This window comes from Corella eumyota, chromosome 4, assembly GCF_963082875.1.
Source record: "Corella eumyota chromosome 4, kaCorEumy4.1, whole genome shotgun sequence".
Classification (NCBI taxonomy): Eukaryota; Metazoa; Chordata; class Ascidiacea; order Phlebobranchia; family Corellidae; genus Corella; species Corella eumyota.
This window is the reverse complement of record NC_137493.1, coordinates 16,205,402-16,227,349: the sequence shown is the minus strand read 5'-3', so window position 1 is coordinate 16,227,349 and position 21,948 is coordinate 16,205,402. Positions and strand designations below refer to the sequence as shown.

Below are 21,948 nucleotides of genomic sequence, written 5' to 3'. Positions count from 1 at the left end.
TCTTTGTTTATACAATAGTTTATTGTTAGGAAAGGTATTTAAATTGCTTAAACTGTTGATAAAGGTTTTAAATAAGATTAAAATATAACTAAAACTGTTTAAAAATGTTTATGAACAGATGAATGATAAGTCTGCTAATAGTAAAAACAAACGTAATAACAACTTAAGTAAACTATCTAACTATCAGATATAAAGTCTGAAAGAATAAGAACTACTATAATTTCTGTAAGAATTTACACTAAAAAACTAGACAAATAATACAAACAATAGATGGATTTTATGTGAAATATAATATTTGTAGATTTGTATTGCTAATAAGTAATAACAAACATAGTTCATATAATCAAGTTTATTTTCTTAGACAACAGGCAAATATTATTCATTTGGATTAAGTTAATTTTTGATTTGGTTTTAAATTTAAACTGGAAAAAATGAATTATTAAAGTTACAACAGTTAGGTTGTAACTGTATATCAGTTGGATTTACCATTTTGGGAATTAATAAATTATTTTATCAAGCTTGTGGATATTAAATTAAAGTACTAAAGTAAGTATTAATTTATACTTAAAGTTTAATTAAATTATAAGCTGATTTAACTTTATATTAATAACAATTAACAATGAAGTACAAAATTTAACATTTAACTTTGCATGGTTAGACGGTTTTTAAGGAAAGTTAAAATTAGTAGTTTTTGTTACTACCTAAAACTAATGACATAGCTCTGTAGATTAGGACTTTTTAAAAAATACTATTCTTGAAAGGCTTGAGGTTTTTTAGTTTGATTCCCATTGATGCTATCTAACTATTTCAAATAGAATAAAGCAATATCTACTTACATTGGGCTAAAAACTTTTAAAAAGATTTATTAAAACAACCATACATATGGTGAACAGCATAATGCGAATCTGTTTTAAATTACAATATTTTTTTAATTCAGAAATGATGTGCGATATAATGCCCACCATCAGCGAGGATCGAACCAGCAATATCGGGGCTGATGGGGCAGAAGAAGAAGAAGATAAGGTAAGCACTGTTTTAGAAAGTATTTTTTAGAGTCTGTTTTTTAGGGCTAAATTATTAAACAAAATTATGTTGGTAGGCCCTTTTCATTGTTTTTTTTTGTAAAAGTTTGAAGAAAGTGGCCAACATTATTATTTTTTAAAAAAAACTTTTAACCTGGTATAAGCACTTTAAGCACAAATGTCCTAATAATTATGTTATGGAAAAAAACTCAAATTTTAGATACATACTAAGTAGAGCTCTCTGCCACCTTTATTGCTATCATTTATCTGGTTTAATGTTTATAAGTTGCTTTTTAATAAACTGTATTTTATCTAACTTTTTATAAATTGCATTTTTATTCACAAGTAATATCTTTTTCTGATCTGTATATATAGTTTACTGTCATGCTTTTTTTTACCAAAAAACTTAATTTATTAATTTTAATTTGATCATTAATTAATTTTATTTAAATTAGGCCAATCTTGAGCAATTAATGGTCACTGTACTTGATGAAAGAGATAAATTAGTTGAAAATTTACAAGTAAGTAAATCGTAAAATAATTAAATCATTTTGCTTACATATATATAACAAATTTGGTATAACGGAAACAATTATGCAATGAAATTAAAATAAAACAATTTACAATTTATCATTCAGTCATATACTGTTTATTTATCACAAATTTTTTGTAATTTCATTATTTTGCTTTAATGTATGTTAATCACATTTCAATTCCAAATTCGCTTAGAAACTGAAAATTATTATTAATTCATCAGCGCTGTGCGTTGTTTTTACACTTGCATTAAAAATTGGGAGAAAACTGTTATGCTAAGTTTTCTGTTGCTAATGCGTTGTTTCTTCGCTATTGATTTTAGGAAGTTAAAGACAATTTGTCTATCAGCAATGCAAAACTGACTGATATCGAAAAAGAACGCGATTTTCTAATGAATCAGCTCAACAACTCAATGCCCGCAGTAAGTAAAAGTTTAAATAAAATATCACCCAAGAAAAAATATGGATATTATTAAATAGAAATGTTATGTTAATTTTTGTTGCTATATTAGTAAAACATTTGGTGTTTTGGGCTCTTAGTTAGTCTCATATTTAGTCTGTTGTAGTAGACTTAGATTGGTCATCAAGCTTATTAAATATTTATAAGTTCTTTAGTTGTAGCAGTGCACTGCTATTAAGTGTACATATGTTCTCAATACTGTCCAGTTTATGTGTATTATTTATCAATGAATCAATTCCCCTAGGCAAGAGTTGATTTGTTGATTGTAAAAGCAATAGACTGATTATCATATAAAATGTATGCCCACATTGCTGATATTTCATAAAAAAGATTAAAAATTGTAATAAGATTAATTTATGCCTAGTATTACCATTTATTTTTTATATTGCTAAAATTGAAAATGTCATTGAAATAAAATCTATACTTATTTTATAATTTGGAATTGACATTTGTATTTAAAAAGATTGTTAACAATATTATAAAAAATGTTACTTTTTGTTATATAAAACACATTTTATATGTGTTACAATTTTGGTTAAGCAATGTTGTTTAATATTTCATGAGTAGGTACATTAAATTGGTCAAGTTGGATGCAAATTCATTTTAAAAATTATTAATCTTGAACTTGACATTTAATTTAACATATTTAATAAATTTGTAATATAATAATCTTATGAGCTGGTTTGTTCTTAAAACTCAAATGTAATTTAAATGACTTTTCTAACTTTCAATAAATTTTACTTTTAAGTAAAATTAACTTGCCGGCAGCGTGGTGTAGTGGTAAGAACACTTGCTGGACCACAAATGAGGTAGTGGGTTCAATCCCCACTGCTCTCATGCTGTAGTGCCCTTGAGTAAGGCGCTATAAACGGTATGAACTCCTGCTGAGTCAGCACATAATCAGCAGAATAATTATCGGGCAATTATAATCTATAATATCCCAAACTGACACAGGCAACTCAAGACTCGGAGTAACTGATGTTACTCTATGTTTAAGTCGCGCATTCTTTATGCTGTGTTGAAAATATAAATTTATATTCAACAGGATTATGCAAGTTTATCCAAAGAACTAAATCATGCTCGGGAGAAATTATTGGATTATACTGAGGAAATAAATGACATGAAATCGGAAAGAAATAACACTAGAGTAAGTCTCTAATAAATAATACTTATTTTCAACCTACAGTTACAAGGCTGATACTTGCTTGTTATTACTAACATATTGATAGTGATCTGCTAAATGAATTTTAGTCTAAAATAACTATGTTTTTTTTTATCTGTTATCCTTCCTTACATGGATATAATTTTATAGCTTTTTCTCTTTTATTGTTTAGCTTCTTAAGTTACATTTAAACTATAGTTAAAATGTTTAGTAGTGCCTTTTATTACCTAACCATTGATACTAATCTGTCAAAAGGTTTATGACTTATCATTATTTCATGTAACTTATATTTTTCTTGTTTAGCTTCTTCTTGAGCACCTGGAAACTCTGGTAGCTAGGCATGAAAGATCTTTAAGAATGACGGTTGTGAAGCGTCAACAACAACAAAATGCTGGAGTTTCAAGTGAAGTCGAGGTCTTAAAAGCTTTAAAATCCTTGTTTGAGCATCATAAAGCATTAGATGAAAAAGTGAGTATAATCATAATTTTATTGTTGATTATTTTATGGAAATTTTTGTGCATTATGTTTCAGTTATTTTTTAGAACCTTAACTATTTTTATTTTTTTTTTATTCTGTTTTTAATTTTTTTTTTACAAATTGTTTTAGGTTCGGGAAAAACTCAAAAATGCTCTTGAAAGAGAAATGCATTTGGAAGAACTTTTAGAAGCCTCAAACAGAGAGGTGAGTGAAGAACTCTTCCTAATTTTCTTGATTTAAGAAAATTTCCCGATTTTCTTGATTTATGATCTAACTTGAAGTTGTATTTTAATCTTTCAATTTTTTTTTTTTTTTTTTTAGAATAAAGTTTTACGTGAACAGTTCAATCAATTGAAACTACAAAATCATGTCAACTCTGATGACAAGAACTTAAATGTTGATGATAAAAATAAGAATCATAAACACGAACCGGTAAGCTAACTTCAATTACATTTAATCTCATGTAGTCTATATCTTTTCCTATTACAGATCATTTATAAAAACTTTAATTAATTTTATTATTTTTATAACCGGCACTGTGGTGTAGTTGTCAGAACACTTGACTTTACTACATGAGGTCTTGGGTTTGATCCCCACTGCTCTCATACTGTAGCACCCTTAAGTAAGAAGCTATAAACGGTATGAACTCCTGCTAAACCAATTCTTAATAATCAGATTAATTACTGGGCAATTATAATCTATGATATCCAAACTACCAAAGTCAACTCAAGACTGGGTTAGGGTAATGGATGTTACTTTATGTTATGTCGTGAAGTTAACCTTTACACATCAAGGATAAATAAATTTTAAAAATATAATTATAGTATTAAATGAAGATAACTACAGTAAGATACCATTCATTTTAAAAGTTAAGGTAAAACTTTTAAAAAATTTTAATCTGTTACTCAGGTATTAAATGGGAATAATGAGGTTGAAGAAGAAGCAAACCGAATTGTTCTTCTACAAGAAACGAATGACAAACAATCCGTTGAACTTAACCACATGAGAAAAAGAGTGAACACTATGTTGAACAGGTAATCTAAAGTACTATAAAATACGGGGATATTTTTATTTTTATTTAGGTTTGATGTTTTAAATCTGTGTTGTTTATGTTTTCAACTTCTAATACTTTAGTTTATTTACCACAGAAGCATATTAACTAGTGAAATTTATATTATATAAAAATAAGGGCAATTTAAAAGTAGTTTTTTGTAATTTTGTTATACATATATATATTTAATACTACGTGCTAATTTTTACTGAATATGTGCTGTGTTGTTTTACAGAATATCTGAATTAGAAGAAAATTTGGACACTGCTAGAAAAGATTTAATTAAATCTGAAGATGTGAATAATCGGACGCAAAAAGAAAGCAAAGATGTAAGTTTCATAAAACATAATCTTTAGCAACTACTTTAATTTGTCATAATTATACTCCAATCAAAAATGATTTGTTTTAAATTAAATAAATCAATTCTAGGCAAATAAAATTCGACATGAAACTGAAGAAAGAGTTGCAACATTGGAACGACGATATTTGAATGCTCAGCGTGAAGCAGCTTCTGTACATGAGTTGAATGACAGATTGGAAGCAGAACTGGTTAACAGAGAAGAAAAATTTAGACATGTAGGTTAAGATTTAATCTAAATTTATTTAAAAAAAAAGAAATATATATGAATACTTGGTATGGAATTTAATGGTCTTTTGTAACATATGCTTACTTACAATAGCAGTAGCTTTAACTATTGGTATTTATATTTATAGTATTGGTATTTATATACATGCAATGTTAGATGATATTGTGGTTAATTCATTTGAAATGGAATTTTATTAAATTTTTTTAAGCAAAATAAATTTTTTTAAGCAAAAAAAAAAAAAAAAAAATGTTATGATAAGTGCTCTAGTTACATCTGTTTATTATAGGAACACTTTAACTTGTATATTGTTATAGAAGTATTTGTATGTTTTGTAAATTGTATTTTGTTAAATAATAGTTTGGTTAAATGATTTTTAGATTGCTGACAGAAACGAGATGTTACAAGAAAGAATAAATTCTGCTGATTTAAAACTTCAACAATCACTAAGAAGAGCTGAAGCCCTGCCTGAAGTAAAATTAAATTGTTTTAAGTCTGGATCTTTTATATAGTTATAGTCAACATACATATAACTCTTTGTCTAAAGTATTAGATATTGCTACGTAGACATAACATTATTCTTAACTTACTATTTTTTGTAATCTTAGGTTGAAGCTGAATTAGCGGCTAGAGTGGCAGCCCTGACAAAGGCAGAAGAAAGACATGGAAATGTGGAGGAACGATTAAAAGCACTCGAATCTCAATTAGATGAAAAAACACAAGAAATAACAAGGGTATGACAGAGTTATTTTAAATTTAAGAACTTCTATTATAAATTGTCGAAATCAAACTATTTGTATATTTCCAATACTAATATAAAAGTTGATTTTTGTTAAGGGCGATATAAATTTACCAATCATTTTATTGGGTTTAAATTTGTAATAAGGCTGATATTTGTTCTGGAATTTTAACAACTTATTTGTATTTTTAATAAAAGGCAAGACAACGTGAGAAAATGAATGAAGAACATAACCAACGATTATCGAAAACTGTTGATCGCTTACTTGCTGAATCAAATGAAAGATTACAACTCCATCTTAAAGAAAGAATGGCTGCTTTAGAAGAAAAGGTAAAATACACCTAATTTTGTTAAAAAATGGTGTTTTTTTATTGAATTTTTATATATGTTAAGTATCATTTTATAATATTTGATTAAAATGAATATTTTTTTAAAAATTTATTCAAAATTTTTTTATTTTATTTATTTCAAATTTTATTTTTTTACAGAACACTTTAAATGGAGAACTCGATAAAATGAAAAGTTCAATGGAAGAAATGCAAATAGAAAAAGTAAGTTGATATTAAAATTATTTTACCTTTCGTGAAATTGAGATAAAATTTTTAATATTTAGTTTTTGTAATATGTGTTCAAAAATTGTTTTTTTTTATCAGGAAAGATTAGAAAGAAATTCTCAGAAATTAGAAACTGAAATGCACCTTTATAAATCTTCAAAGGTAATTTTTTCTAAATGTCTTTTTTAAAATATAATCTCTAGCATATTAAATAAATTGATGCCTATATAAATACCTAATTTATAGCCTACAAAATAAATAAAACTGCGGTTTATGTTGCGGGTTAACCATTGTGGGCAAATATTAGTTGTAAGTTACGACTTTGGGCGGTCGTTTAACTAGTATCAATAAAAAGCAAAATAATTTTTTAAACCCATTTTACTTACACTTACTTAACTTATATTTCTTTAATTAAAATTAAAATACAATTTCTTTCAACACTCTAAGGTTTCATCACTTGACCGCTCAAGCACTAACTCCATGTTACCCCATTCACCCTTCACAACTCCCCGGGTCCCTCGGACCCAACATGTTGCAGGAAGCACTCCAGATCTTACTCAACATCGTCGAATGTTCCCTACTTCCTCCTCTGCAGTTCCAATGATTTCAACTGATTTGTATATTGGAGACGAACCGAATAACATTCCACATTATGCAACTTATAGGTTAGTTTATTATAACAACTATACAACTTACCTTAACAAAATATTTATAAGTTTTTGTAGTTGTAGCAGTGCACTGCTATTAAGTGTACATATGTTCTCATTTCTGTCCAGTTTATGTGAATTATTTATCAATGAATCAATTCCCTAGGCAAGAGTTGATTTGTTGATTGTAAAAGCTATAGGCTGATTATCATAAAAATATTTACCAATTTGGTGGTGTTTATATCAATAATCTTAAGTAGTTCATTCTATTGAAAGTTTTTGGTGCTGGTAGTTGTGAAAATGTGAAGTTGTTGCTAATTTAAACTACACAATTTAGTTAATTTTGTTTATCTTTAGACCAAATGATTACTTGAGAACCAAAGCACGATTTGAAACTATAAGAAATGAAACAGAAAAGGTATTTATACAAATTTTACAACAAATATCAAGTGTAGTAATACTATTGGCTACAATTTACCGGCACCGTGGTGTAGTGGTGAGAACACTTGCTACACCACACATGAGGTTGTGGGTTCAATCCCCACAGATCTCATGCTCTAGCGCCCCTGAGTAATGCGCTATAAACGGTATGAACTCTTGCTGAGCCAGCACTTAATCAGCAGCATAATTATCGGGCAATTATAATCTATAATATCCCAAACTGCCACAGGCAACTCGAGACCGGGTCGGAATAACTGATGTTACTCTATGTTTAAGTCGCGCATTCGACTTTCCCACATCGAGGATAAAGATATATACAAAAAAAAATTATATGGCCATATACTGTTTAAAATGTTAAAATAAAATGAGTGAATCATGACATTGAATAAACATTATAATGACTGTTATATTACTAATATTGTACTGCCAAATCATATGTGTACTGTAGCAAATTAGTAAACAAATCAATTTAAACATAGGAACACACTTTAAATGAGCAGGAATGGGAGAGAGCACAACAGGCTTCAATATTGTCCAAAGTTCAACAAGCATTTGATACAACAAGCACAATGTCATTAAAACCAAGCATGAGCAATACACAGCAGCCATCATCAGGTTAAACAACTACTTATTAAACTGTTTGTTTATAAATATCTGGGTATTTTTTTGTTTCTTATATTTAAATTAATAATTTTGTTAAACTATTTTAAACCTAATTTTATGATAAGTTGTTCTATATGCTACAGAAGAAAAAAAATCTTTTTTTATTTACAGTAATTAAAATATAATTTTTTTCTTAGAAATGGAAGATACTGTGTTCTCGGCAGTGGATCTGCTGTCACCTGGTGGCCAAACTGACGCACAATCACTCGCCTACATGCTACAAGATCAACTTGATGCAATCAACCAGGAAATAAGGTAAACATTTATACTAAAAATCTATATATAATGGATCTTAGTGGATAATATATGTATGTATGTCCAATTTAAAGGCCTTTAAAATAAATACAACTGCCATTTGTGGTGCTCGGGTAACTTATTGCATAAGAATGTTAGTTGAAAGTTGTGACTATATTGCGACAATTAAAGTTCTGTTCGATGGGCTATTGACCAGTGTAAAAAATGGTGAAGAGAAGTAAAAAAATGTTCTTTTCCTGCAGCATCTTGCAAGAAGAAAAGATGTCCACTGAACGAAGAGCAGAGGAGATCGAGCACCGAGTGACAACAGGAGGAGAGCAACAAAGAAGAACGGTCTTCCAGCTTGATGGAGGAGCCGTGGCATATCCTGGAGGAAACGGAGGTCATCGGGTGAGTTCTTGTTAAAATTTGTAGATGTAAGTACACAGTGTATTACATTCAAGGGCTTCTTTGTTTTTTTGTGAGTTCCGCAGTGTAAATTATAAATTTTGTAGAAATGGAAAGTGTACTGTATATAACTTACTTGTAGTACAAGTATTTTTTTTCTGTTTACTTGACTGATTGATTTTCCTTATTTTAATTTTATCACCTAATTTGTTTAAACGTTTGTTGAGTTTATTTTGTTTTTTTGGTTGTTGATAAGAATGGTCAAGTTAAACTATACAAAGTTAACAAACCCTTTAAAGGTTTGGCAGATAGAAATCACATTTGTTGGCAGTTTAAATTGTAAAAAAAGGTTTAAATAACTAAATTATTTGTGTGAAAAAACAAAATTACTATTCATGTAAATCTATAAAGTTGGGATATATAAACTTGTCATTTAATGCATTGCATGTTCTTGAATTTGTTCTAAATGTGGCATGTTAATCGGCATCGGTTGTTGGACCCCCATTCCTGGTGTTTTAGGCATTACAATTGTCAGTTCATGTTTGGGTAATTTCATAAAGCCTTCATTTTGTTGGTTTTGATTGGCCGAGAGATTCTTCCACTCTTGGTAGTTGTTTTGTTTGGGCAGGTTGAGAGTGTGCCGAAATGGTTTCATTTGGGTTGTATCTTGTTGTCTTCGTACAATTTTATGTTTTAATTGTCTGTTTGGGTTTTTTGAGTGAGCTCCTGTGACAATATATAGAGGTGACCCATTTTCGTCTTGTAACATTTGCTGATTCCTACTGTCCTCATTACCTTCTAAGTATGGGTAATAATAATATGGTTTCTTATGCAGGTTTTTCTGGTTCATATGTTGTTTATAAACTTGTGGTTTTAAACTTGCCTCAGTTGCTTGAAACATCTTAGTAACAGGGGATGAACTATAGAAATATGCAGTCCCATTATTAGTGTAAGCCTCTCCGTGCTTCTTCATAACATGATATAGGCGTTGTAGATCGACCAAGTCCTTAACTTTAGGTGTAGATGGAGGCTTAGTGTTGGCATGTTTGTATAACTCTTGTTGTTGCTGGAGGTTGATCTCTAGTTGTGTTTCAGGAAAGTTAAGTCCATCAACTTGGTTAACTGGCACTGATAAATTGTCATTAAGTCGATTTCTTTTTATGTGTTCTTGGTTAATTTGTTGAGCGGCTCCTACCATTAATAATAGTTATTTTAGGTTTTATCATTAGATATAAGTTTTTTTTAACTTCTAAGTTTTAGTTGTCTTATCAGTTTAATTTATAAGTTGGGTTTTGTTAGGTTAGTTCAATGGATAAAAGTTTTGCTGCTAAGTTCTGATGTTATTTTATTTACCTAGTTTTTGTAAGTTCCATAAGTCAGAAGTGTTTATATCTGTTGGTATTTGTGGAATATATTGTCTGAAAAACATGTCCACAGGACTGCTAGATGGCGCTCTTAAAGATAGTTCACTAAAATAAATAAATTAAACTCATTTTAAGAGCTATTTAAGGTGTAAATCATAGGAATAGCTATTACTTTTTATACAGAATTAATATTTTAAATGGCTTTTAAATTTTAAATTTTTTTTGTTGACCTGTTTAAGATTGCCGCAGTGAAATTAGAAACTGCTGCATGGGTTGGGTTAAATGTCAATCTCTTGTTACTTCTTTCTATTTGTTGTTGCCTCTTAAATCTTTCTGATGCAGTTAATGGGGGTTCTACAACTGCTATCCTTAAAACCTTATGTTTGCCAGCTATAAAAAAGGAATGGTTTTAGAAAAGCAATATAATTTACAATATACAAGTTATGCACTTTTTGTACTGGTGCAGTTAGAAAAATTAAAATGAATTAAGAGCCTATTTTAAATGGCAATTTTTAAAAGGTGTTTCATATGGATGCTTGTTACAGATATTTGTTAGGTAGTAAACATTATTTGAAATTCCTTTAATTCTTTACTTGATTGTTTTTTGCCCCTTATAGCAGTTGATGTTAGAATCGGTCGGTGTTCTTTGCTAGTTGTTAGTGGTTGTTGTTTTTGTTGATTTGCAGATAAACTTGTTGTCAACTTTAAACTTGAATGTTGAGGGTTATCGATGTAATGTTTGTGAAGTGATTTAGTTAAGGAAGCACTGAATACAAAACAAATAATAAATACTTAATCATAGAAAAATATTGGCAATTTAAAAAAAATCATTTTGGCATTAAAATATGTTTTTAAATGTTCATATTAATTATGACAAAAATCTGACTCCATATTAATTTAACTCAAGTTTTTGAGTACTTAAGGTAAAAAAAAAAAAATTTTAATTATTACCTTGTTGCGGTTTTTACATTTTCTTGAATACTTGCAGTAGCAGGGGTAAACAGTCTATGTGCCAAACTTCTACTCTTCTTATTTCTATCCACAGCCAAATCAACTTGGTTTGTGCTTTGAATTGTCATCGGTCTAATCTCAGTAACTGGCAAGGGTTCTAATTTCTTATCATCAACCGATTTCTCATTCTCTTTTCCATTAACATTCTTCTGATTACTTCTGTGGCTATGTTTCTTGGCAATTCCAATCACACTTGATATAAAAGATTCACGATTCGCGACCCCATTTAGTGTAAGCCTATGTTTTACTTTATTTTTGCCTATATTATTGTTATCTGTGTGTTTCCATAAAGATGTTGGGGTGATGTTGTTGATTTTAGGTAAGGACCCGTCACCAAATGTATGTGGTCTTGTTCTGCAAGATTAAAAATTACAATCTTAACAAAGTTTTAGCACACTTACAGTTGGGCCCTTGATAATTTACTCATGTACCACAAATGGCATTTTTTTTAATTTCGTAAGCCTATAAATTGTATAATGTTTAAGCTTCATTATATATATAGATTTAATTTTAAAAACAATTCTTACGTTGGCCTGTAACCACCATGCTGACTATTTATTCTTGACCTTGTAGGCTGTCTTCTACTATTTGTTTCATGTTTTTTGTCATCATTATCTATATTAAAAGTCATCGGCTGTGCTGTGTTTTGCAATAGTAACTTTAACTTTGCCCCCAAGCCAGTTTTTGCATTAAAATTGGGGGCAGTTGTTACTCTTTCGTTCAGGACTTCTGTTTTGTCCCGTTTTAGTTCACTACTAGTATGTGGTGCTTTAAGTTGTTTCTTTAGGTCGATAAGTAAAGCTCGCGTTTCTTGTTTGTTTTCATCCATGCTATCTGAGTCTGATTTATCTAAAAGGAAAAAACTTTAATTGTTTAAAGTCTACATTAATTCTAAAGACATTGTAAAATACTTATTTTGGCCATTTAATACTTAAACTAATAATGAATGGCTCTTGTGAGTAGAAAATTTGTGTTTTATTATTTAAAATCAACTTGATTAGTATACTACCTTCTTGACTTTGTTTTCTGGACGAATGTTTTTTCTCTTCTGTCTCAAACTCTTTTAACAACCCCTCCCCATGCACAGGGTAGTTAGCACTCTGCCTCTCTGAACTTTGTGGTTGGTTTGATCTTCTTGTTGAAGGGAATGTAGTGGTGTTTCTTTGTTTAACTTGCTTCTTTGCTGCTTCGTTTGCAAGGGCAGCAGGTTTGCCAAAAAATGGAGGCTTGCGTTGCCCATTATCTGTGGTTTTAACAAAAATTTGTGGTTACCATTATATCCTATGTAATAAAATTGTTGTTTAGTTGGCCAATCCATAACAGCTAGTAGGGGTACATTTTAAATGTCACCAAACTGTTTTTTAGTGCAAAGTTTTGCACATTTTTTATTTACAATGCTTCTATGTAGTTATGATATATATACACCTTTACAAAGGTTAAATACTCACCATTATCAAACTCAGTTATAATATATGGTTTCCACTCTTTGGATGGTGACATTCTAACACTATTCTGTGCTTTGTTGCCATTTGTTGAAGTCTTTTCTTGCACTTTCTTGTTGTTTCCTTGTAAAATATGTTTCCATTCTTCGACATCTTTGTTTAACCTTACTTCTTTTGAAGCAGTACTTGGTAAGGCTGGCCTTTGTCTTAACCTTTGCCTTCAAATAAATAAAATGATATTGATTTAAAGTAATTAAAGTTTATTAATTTTTGCTCTAGTGCGTTATTAACAAAAGTTCTTATGTAATAAGGAACACATTTAAAGTTATTTTTAATTAATTTGATGCATTTTAATAAAATGAAATAGTGTCATAATTTAAGTTTTACCTATATTTATTGATCCTTGTGATAGCTTCGTTATAATGCATGGTTTCATGCTTTAGTAATCTGTCCCTAAGAGCCATGTGCCAGGTCATAAATCGATGTTTTTCACTTGTTTCAAAACTTGTCACTTGGTCGCTCCAGTTGTTGCTAAAAAATTATTATAAATCTTTTTAATTAATTATAGTTTTGTATAACGTATGTGATGAGAGTTCAGTGTATTTTAATTTTAAAATTAGCCTTAAAAAATATCAACAAAACTATATTAAATGGATATTTTATAACTTATGGCCATTATAAAAATTGCATTGTCACAGTGGGCAAATTTTTGTTAAACCATATTATGGCAAGCGGTACAGTTACTGGCAAAGTATGTAAAAATTCAGGCACTTAACTAGTGACCTGTTCCTTTAAATAAATCTTAGTATCTAGGATTTTATATTTTTTTATGTATTTCATGAAATATATTGGAAGAAACAACATTGTTAAATTTATAATTGGATCATAACTTACCTTTCCTTATTTATATCCTTGTCTTGACTTTTAAATGTTTCAACAACAGATTTATCCAAACTTTGTCTGTTCTTGAAAGTTTTGACGATTGTTTCAAAATCTTGTTGTCTTGTAACAGGAGTTGTGCCTCTCCAGAACTTAATATTTCGAACAACTTTGTTTTTTGTTTCTAACTCAGTTTGTTCCGGTTTTCCTAATGGTGAATCAGGCAATCTAAAATTTACAGTGTGGTCCCATTAAATGTTGTTGCTTGGTTAGATTAAGTATTATTATTTCAAGTACTCTATTTACTTTTCACTTTGGACTTGAGATTTTTGTTTGGTGTTTAAATCATTAAGAAGGCGTGGTAATGCTATGTTTAATTATAATTGACATTATTTTTAAATTACTTTATGGAAACAACTAGGTGTGTTTATTTTATTGATTTAGCCTCACAAGTTTTTTAACATTAACAAACTTATCATAACCTTACTTTAAAGTTTATAGTTATTACATATTTTCACAATAAAGTATTTCAAAACATAAATACATTAATAATGACCTAGTAACCATGAAACTCTTTAAACGTTAGTTATTTTAATAAATATATTTAGTATAACTAGAAATGCATTCAAGCACTTACTCTTTTTGTACTTTTGGTAAAGTTGCAACTTTTGTTGGCGATCTTGTGGCTAATCTTGAATCAAATATTCTCTTAAACGGCAACTCGCTTTCCTTGCTTTCATATCTACTATGTATCGCTGGAAGTAAATTCTTTTCCTGCTCAGGAACAACATAGGTCACATTTTCTTGTTTTTTATTCTTCGCTTCCATATTTTCATCATTGTTTTTTGTTGTGACCGTCAACATCTCAGTGTTTAAAACCCTTCTGTCCTCCCCGCCTTCAATCACAATAGTTGCTTGTGGAAAGCGATGATATCCTGCTCTGCTTACTGCACCCGATCTTCTTGCTCGTTTCGAGTTGGGAACCATTGTTTGATTTGTTTTGGGTACCGGTTGGTGCTTTGTAATCGGTTTTGTTGCTGTGACCACGCTTTTTAGCTTGGGCAATTTCAATTCAATTTGAGATGTTGATGTTATATTTGATACTTCTTTACCCTCCATTATATTTAATATTACTTGTTGACAGCGTAGTATTAAATGTTGTTGTTGTTTTTTAATCTGATACTATATATTTTGAACAACTTGAAAGCACGAAAAATATAACTTTCATAGCTTTTATAGACCACTTTTTTTATAGTAGACATAACTTCTTAGACATATTTTCAACTAGGTCATAGAATGCTTCAAAATTATGGCATTGTTTTTCTATAAAGGTTGTAAATATATGTGTTTGTATTGAGCCTACAGATGGTATAATTCCAAATTGGGAGGTTCTTATATTGTCCGGTGTTGGGTTACATTCTCTGTTTACATTTCTCTTTAATTTGTTTCACAGTTTTTCGGGCGATTGTTTTACAAAAGTGTCTAAAAGAAATTTGTAACTGAATCTAGTATGTGTCAAATAGGTCAACTCTTTGTACCTCCCTACATTGTATATTTTGTTCACTGTATCAATTCTCAATTAAACAATAAAGCATTCTTGTAGCTTATATATCTTGTTTTTGCTAGATTTATGATTGTCAATTGTTGTAAAAACACATTTAAAAAATTTTGTGAAGGGATATACTATCTAGTTTTTAGACCTAAAATTTCGGGTATTTTGTATATTTTTGCCTTAACTTGGTTTAAATTTAGTTTTAAAAGTTTATAAATGGCATTAATATTTCAATAACATTATTTTTACATTTGTTTAGAACTCACCTTCATCCAATTTGAGATACCAACAATCTAACTCATCTTTAACTCAAGAACAGGACGAATTAAAAATGTAAATAACAACTGATTTACTCCAGTGTTTAAAATAAAAATTAAAAGAGGCATTTTTACACACAATATTTAAAATATTTTTTTTTTGCATTTTTTTGTATTAGATTACAAATTTTAAATGTTTTTAGATTTAAATTGAAACGTAGTTCAATAACGTATTTTATTTTGTGTTGTTAAACTTTTTTGCTCCTATATATTTAGACCACACGATGGCAGTGGTACACCAAACAGTAGTTACGGGAGCCAGGATTCAGTTCGGAGAGGAAGTCAACCTCAAGTTGGAGGAAAGAAGAAAAGTGTCATCAAGTCATCTATTGGTCGATTGTTCGGCAAAAAAGACAAGGTAGAACAAATACTTAAATATTTTTCTGGTATATTTAAAAACTTTTCATTTTTTATATTTTAGTGGATGGTTTACCAAGTTACACTGGTTAATTGGTGTTTTTTTTAAATTGCTAATTGGTCTTTTCTTTAATTATAAATTGGTCCTTTGGTTAATTGTGAAATGGTCTTTTTTTAATTGTGATTTGGTCTTTTTTTAATTGTGATTTGGTCTTTTTTTTATTTTAAATTGGTCTTTTTCGTTAAGTGTAAGTTGGTCTTTTTTAATTGTGAATGGTATTTTTTAAAGTTATCTCATAAAGTTATTAAAACATTGGGAAAACACAAAAAAATCTGAAATTAAAACTAAAGTTTTAAATTTTTGTTCTTAGATTCGAATGTCGAGACATCATCAATTAGCTTCTGCATCTGCTCAATTTGGTAACATTCCTGATCACATGTCTGGTTCTGGTTCAACAATTTCAGTCACGGATGATCGATCAATGTCCTCCGACTCTTTGGATGTAGGAGGAGGTCATCAGCGTGACCTTGAGAAACGAATCAAGAAAAAGTAAATAAATTATTGGTCTTATTATTATTTTTAAATATATAAGCTATATAATTATCTTTTCTGTAGCTATATTAATAAAAAATACCTCCTAAAAAAGTATTTAAATATAACCTAAATCAATGGACCCACTGGGACACTTTATACTCTTTTCAAGCAGCTATTTTCCTAAAAAGGTCATCTGAAAACTGCAGTCAGATAATATTATTTATTGTTGTTGTATAGGCATGAAATGTTGGAAGAAGTCAGAAGAGCTGGAACTCCGTTTGCTTCGTGGAGTGGACCAACTGTAGTGGCGTGGCTTGAGGTATTTAAACTCATTTAACTGTTTTTAATGGATTGCTTATATAGCTTTTAATATTTCATGTTATGCAAGTTAAGTTTTATCTAAAGTTTAATATTGCTTACCTTAAACTTTATTGTAATATATTGCCAGTCTATTAGATTTCGATTCTGTTTATATTTACACATATCTTTAAACGTTTTTTTTTTCTAAAAAAATCATTATTTTGTTTTGTTTTAGTTGTGGGTTGGTATGCCAACTTGGTATGTGGCAGCATGTCAAGCAAATGTCAAATCAGGTGCCATCATGTCAGCTTTGTCTGACACCGAGATACAAAGAGAGATAGGAATTAGTAATCCACTTCATAGACTTAAGTTAAGGCTTGCTATTCATGAGATGATCAGTTTGACGAGTCCATCCGCACCCCCAACCTCTAAAACGGTAAAAAAATTAAAATTTTAGGAATATTAGTTAAATGTATGCCATACAACTTGGGTTTTAGGTTTTATAATACAATTTTGTCCACTTAGCTCCATTATATATGTTTTTTGGACTAGTTTTAGGCTGTAATCGTTCTGTGTAAGACTTAGGCCGGATTTTATCATTTTACAAATAGTCTTTTTTGGTTTTCATGTCACATTATGTTAAGACAGTTATTTATTAAATGGTTGTTGAAATTGGACAAAGTACATTCACTTCAATTAATGAATATTGATTTAAAATTAACCTAATTACCCCCCTCCTACTCATGCTGGAACACACAGACCACAGGGAATGTTTGGATGACGCACGAGGAAGTTGATAACTTGGCCAGCCAAGTTTCTACAATGGTATATTTCTTGTTGTACTTGTTGGTACTATAGTGTCTTAAAGTGGTTGTGTTTAATGATAAGTACATATGATTTAATATTTTTGTTGGTAGGCTTGATATAATGGTGTAGAGTGTCATGTGTTAAAGGAAAAATAATTAATGTTGTACTTAACTTTTTAAGCATTTACTCATGCTTATTAACTCATGCTTATTTAATTTAATTTCATGCTTAAGGATGATGATGGGGGGTGGGCTGAGGTAAGTTAAAAGGTTTTGGGAACATTTTTTTACCTTTATTGAAAGCATTTTCTTAATGCTTTTATTTAACTTTTATTTCTTTAGGTTCTAATGAAAGCAGATTTAAAAAAAAATTTGATATAAAAAATTATTTAAATTTATTTTTTTTAAAGACATTAACATCATTTATTAGCAGAACCAAATAACTTACCTAATAATATACCTCTAAATATATTACAGACACTATCATACTACATTAACAAAAAAAAACTCTTTACATTAAATATTGTTTAATATACTTCACAGACATTAGCATTCTACATCAACAAATTAAATTCTTTTCATCAAATATTCTCAATCTATTATTTACAGACTTTAGCTTATGGAGATATGAACCACGAATGGATAGGAAATGAATGGCTACCAAGTCTTGGGTTAGCTCAATACAGATCTCACTTTATGGAATGTTTAGTAGATGCCAGAATGTTGGATCATCTTACTAAAAAAGATTTAAGACAACATTTAAAAATGGTGGATGGGTTTCATAGGTAAAATTTAACATTTCTTATAAGATTTGTTGGAATTGGACTTAACTGGTCAATAGCCTACCACATGGGCTGCATTTTAGTTATTGTAATATACTAACAATGGCAACTTATATATGCCCTTGATAATTTACCCATGCGCCACAACTGAAAGTTGTTTTTTAGCTGTGTTTTTTTTAGTTGATGGTTAGTGTTTTTAATATAATCGATAACTTTTTGTATAGTGAAGCTAAAATTTTAATTTACATTTGCTTAAAAATCTTGTCATGGCATTAAACTATAAAAGGGATTTTTTAAATGTTTTTAATCCAGGTCAAGTCTACAGTATGGAATCTTATGTTTAAAAAGATTAAATTACAACAAAAAAGATTTGGAAATGAGAAGGGATGCTTCATCTGATGAACTTAAAGGTAAAACATTTTATATTTTCAAATCAACTTAACCAATTTTTAAACTTCTTTTATTTTTTAGATGTCCTAGTTTGGAGCAATCAGAGAGTAATTAGATGGCTACAAGGGATAGGGTTAAGAGAGTATGCAAGTAGGTTAACAGATAGTGGAATACATGGAGCTGTGATTGAACTGGACAGTTCTTTTGACACTGATACTCTAGCATTAGCTTTACAAATACAAACACAAAATACACAGGTAATGCATATGAAAATTTATGTAAACATAAATGGACTTACATTTAATTTAAGACTGGGTTGGAAAACTAAAAATAATTGCATGTAATTTTTTTTTAGGCTCGTCAAATTCTAGAGCGTGAATTTAGTAATTTAATTGCGATTGGAAGTGATAGATCATTGGAAATAGAAGAGGTAAATAAATTTATCTTTAAAACTTCTTTTTTTACATGTGTTTTTTATTATTTGTTTAATTTTAAAAGATATTATTTTTTTGCCAGCCTTATTATTATAGGTTAAGTATAATTTATTTGGCCCATTTACAATGATATTAATAAAACTTTGTCAATCTTTTCCAACAACTAATTTTTTTTAAATTTAGTCGGAGAGCAAAAGTTTTCGTCGAACTTCATCTTGGAAGAAGAAGAGAGGTCGTGGGTCAGTGGTCACCACTTCTCCCTCCACGATCGCCGGGGTAAACTCCGACCCAATATTAGTGGGTCAGAGACTTGAAAACCATAGCTCAACAGGGTTCGGTGGGGCTGTGTTAAGACCCGCTAGTCCGTTTAGGCCCCCGCATCATCTTGTTGAAGAAAGGATCACTCCTACTAAAAGAAATGAAGGTAATACTGGTTTTGTAATTTAAATGTTAGGATAAAAACAAAATAAAATAAAAAAATAAAAGTCATAATTGCCACTTTTCTTTTAGGCAAAAAATAATTAGATGCAGTGAAAAATGTATCTAAAAACTCTTCCATAATGATTTTTTTTAATAATTCCCATTTTTAAAACAAGAATACATAAATATCCATACTAGCTCTATACTTTTATTGCAAGGCAAATTAATGTAGCCACTTGCAATCAATTTCTGATTATACAAATGCTTTTTTTGTTGCCATCACACTGTATTTTATTGCATGTTTTTTCATTATGCTTTACAAATTTTCCATTAAATATCATCAGGTGGAAAAAAGAAAAAGGGAAGATAACATTAACAAGAAATTCATGACAATCATGGTATTTTCGTTTTTTATTTTTGGTTTGCATGATTTTGAAAGGCTGATTATTTCATTGCAGTTATTACTTCAAGTTTAAATGTTTCAATAGTGTAAGAAAACAATTTATGTAAAGTTAATGTTAAAAATTTATCAAGGTCGAATCAATTTTTTTTATAATTTTAAATTCACAGATAATTATCTGTATATAATAAAGCTTAGTGGATGATATGTATATGTGTGTCCAATTTAAGGGGCTACAAATAAAAAAAATGCCGTTTGTGGTGCGCTGTTAAACTATTGTTGGCGAATATTAGTTAAGAGTTGTGACCATATTACAACAATTAAAATCCTGTCTGTAAGGCAGGCTATTAACTAGTGTTAATTGAAATATCTTTATTAGTTATTTAATTTAAGTGCTAATTTTCTTATAGGGTTATCCAATCCTATTGAACTAATGCCAGAAGGTAGACTGCACCTAAACCTGGGTTCATACAACTAGAACCAAATTGAGAATACAAACTTTCGCATGGTGATGTTATAATATCTCAAAAAAGAAATCTAATGCCAACAGTGTTGAATTTGTTTTTTTATATTTCTTTTAATTTGAAGCATTTGGTGCTTAATCATTTAAAGTTACCAATACTTACAAAGGGCTAGTTAGTACATTTTTATATTGTTTACATTTAAATTATGCTTAGCTGGCTTTTAGTGTAAAATGTAGAAGGCATGTTTCATATTAGTTGCACACACTTTAAAATTGAACAAGCTTTGCAAAGAAATACTGCCATATACAAAATATGCAGGCTACTTAACTTATAAAAATGTTCTAGTTAAAAAACCTAGAGCAATGAGATTTCTAATTAAAAATATTAAGGACCAAAAAAACCTCGATCTGTAACCAGGTTGCAAAAAACTTGCCATTTTTTGTTATTCTTTATTTTAAATTTATTTTCTTAAAAGAGGTTTGTATCGTCTTCAAAATACTAAAATTATTTTCTACATTCTCATATCAAATAAATAATACAGTGTTTTTTATTTGCGGTACTTATTGTAGTATTTCTATTTCATATAAAATTAAATTCTGTAAAGGTGGTTTGTTGTTTAAAATCTGTGCTATTTTTAACTACGACGTTCAAATTGTTACTGTTTTAGGCAATAATTTTCTTACATAAGTTTATTTTTAAGGATTTTCAAGTTAAATTGCACAATTTTTGTAAAGAACAATTTTGGTCAATTTCTTCCTGCTTAAAACTTACTCTATACTGTGCAGTTGAAGTTATTTAATATTGTAACATCATGGATATATCTATGATGTATTTTGTTAGCATGTTAGTTGTTCTTTATATTGTGAATTTATTTATTTGTATACAACTTTTATGTGTTTGTTCGTTATATGGTGCGTTATTCGTTGTACTTTTTTATGCTTTTCAATTTGATCATTCTGCAGTACCCTTAAGTAAAATAAATGTTCTTCATATAAGTCTAAGTTGAAAATAATACAAAAATGTTAGAAGATAAGTTAAGATACTTTTCTTTGTTGAAATGTCAGGTGATTTGTTACGCTTTGAAAGTGAAAATAAGGTAATTTTTGTATCCTTCTTCGTCTAGGGTTACTTGTTGTCATTTTTTGGTATTCTGGACTACTGTATTGCCAGTTTTTTAATCTGCTGATTAGTATTTAGTTAAAGTTAGTAGCCTACCAGAAAGTTTTTTGAAAAATTGTGACTTTATGAATGTATTAAAATGGGACTCTTTGAATTAGTACCTAATCTTTGCATAAATACAGTATGTAGTAGTCTGTTTTATCAAAACCAATATTAAACTTTAGTATAAAAATTGCCGTTTTTAATTTAACTTAATTCTCAATGAAGGTTTGTTGTTAGGTACACTATCTTAAAATAAATATATATCGTCGTTGTTTATCAAAATGACGTAATCTTATACCGAGACCGAAGTCCGAGTTAACTAGACCGAATCTTTTCAACACCGAAATGTCTACGTTGCC

The 21,948-nt window shown here is 29.3% G+C and overlaps 2 protein-coding genes across 4 annotated transcripts; one reads left to right on the top strand and one right to left on the bottom strand.

Annotated features, from left to right (window-relative positions):
* The first annotated feature begins 365 nt into the window (after positions 1-365).
* LOC145750582 (liprin-alpha-1-like) lies at positions 366-21,389 on the top strand. 3 transcript variants are annotated; one of them, XR_014283684.1, is made up of 33 exons: positions 366-546; positions 938-1,023; positions 1,478-1,543; positions 1,879-1,977; positions 3,061-3,162; positions 3,481-3,645; positions 3,784-3,858; positions 3,976-4,086; positions 4,564-4,688; positions 4,941-5,034; positions 5,135-5,281; positions 5,670-5,762; positions 5,898-6,023; positions 6,227-6,358; positions 6,517-6,579; positions 6,682-6,744; positions 7,030-7,247; positions 7,587-7,647; positions 8,150-8,285; positions 8,471-8,588; positions 8,831-8,978; positions 15,483-15,556; positions 15,757-15,898; positions 16,269-16,447; positions 16,670-16,751; positions 16,968-17,168; positions 18,148-18,323; positions 18,633-18,730; positions 18,792-18,967; positions 19,066-19,140; positions 19,328-19,568; positions 19,909-20,053; positions 20,375-21,389. XR_014283684.1 is itself a non-coding variant. In XM_082566653.1 (33 exons), exons 2-32 carry the CDS (start codon positions 940-942, stop codon positions 19,932-19,934), a joined length of 3,696 nt encoding a protein of 1,231 aa, XP_082422779.1. In that variant the 5' UTR covers positions 366-546; positions 938-939; the 3' UTR covers positions 19,935-19,962; positions 20,375-21,389. The 3 variants fall into 3 exon arrangements, 2 of the variants coding, with proteins under 2 accessions (XP_082422779.1, XP_082422778.1); XM_082566653.1 differs by having other exon boundaries at positions 19,909-19,962; XM_082566652.1 differs by lacking the exon at positions 19,909-20,053.
* On the bottom strand, positions 9,291-14,790 carry LOC145749548 (uncharacterized). The gene is made up of 11 exons (XM_082565342.1): positions 14,309-14,790; positions 13,687-13,899; positions 13,180-13,323; positions 12,799-13,010; positions 12,360-12,593; positions 11,878-12,199; positions 11,291-11,704; positions 10,933-11,105; positions 10,570-10,729; positions 10,329-10,444; positions 9,291-10,166 (listed from the first exon to the last, which is right to left on the bottom strand). The coding sequence occupies exons 1-11, from the start codon at positions 14,788-14,790 to the stop codon at positions 9,409-9,411; spliced, it is 3,228 nt and encodes a 1,075-aa protein (XP_082421468.1). The 3' UTR covers positions 9,291-9,408.
* Positions 21,390-21,948: the final 559 nt, after the last annotated feature.

What these genes read in the sequence shown, in the direction of transcription:
- LOC145750582 (XM_082566652.1), top strand. Translation starts at nt 940, where the DNA reads ATGATGTGCGATATAATGCCCACCATCAGCGAGGATCGAACCAGCAAT. An exon ending in TAGAAGCCTCAAACAGAGAG is followed by an intron (nt 3,859 to 3,975) that starts GTGAGTGAAGAA and finishes TTTTTTTTTTAG; the next exon opens with AATAAAGTTTTACGTGAACA. An exon ending in AAGAAATGCAAATAGAAAAA is followed by an intron (nt 6,580 to 6,681) that starts GTAAGTTGATAT and finishes TTTTTTTATCAG; the next exon opens with GAAAGATTAGAAAGAAATTC.
- LOC145749548 (XM_082565342.1), bottom strand. Translation starts at nt 14,790, where the DNA reads ATGGAGGGTAAAGAAGTATCAAATATAACATCAACATCTCAAATTGAA. An exon ending in AAGGATATAAATAAGGAAAG is followed by an intron (nt 13,324 to 13,686) that starts GTAAGTTATGAT and finishes ATAATTTTTTAG; the next exon opens with CAACAACTGGAGCGACCAAG. An exon ending in ACAAGGATCAATAAATATAG is followed by an intron (nt 13,011 to 13,179) that starts GTAAAACTTAAA and finishes ATTTATTTGAAG; the next exon opens with GCAAAGGTTAAGACAAAGGC.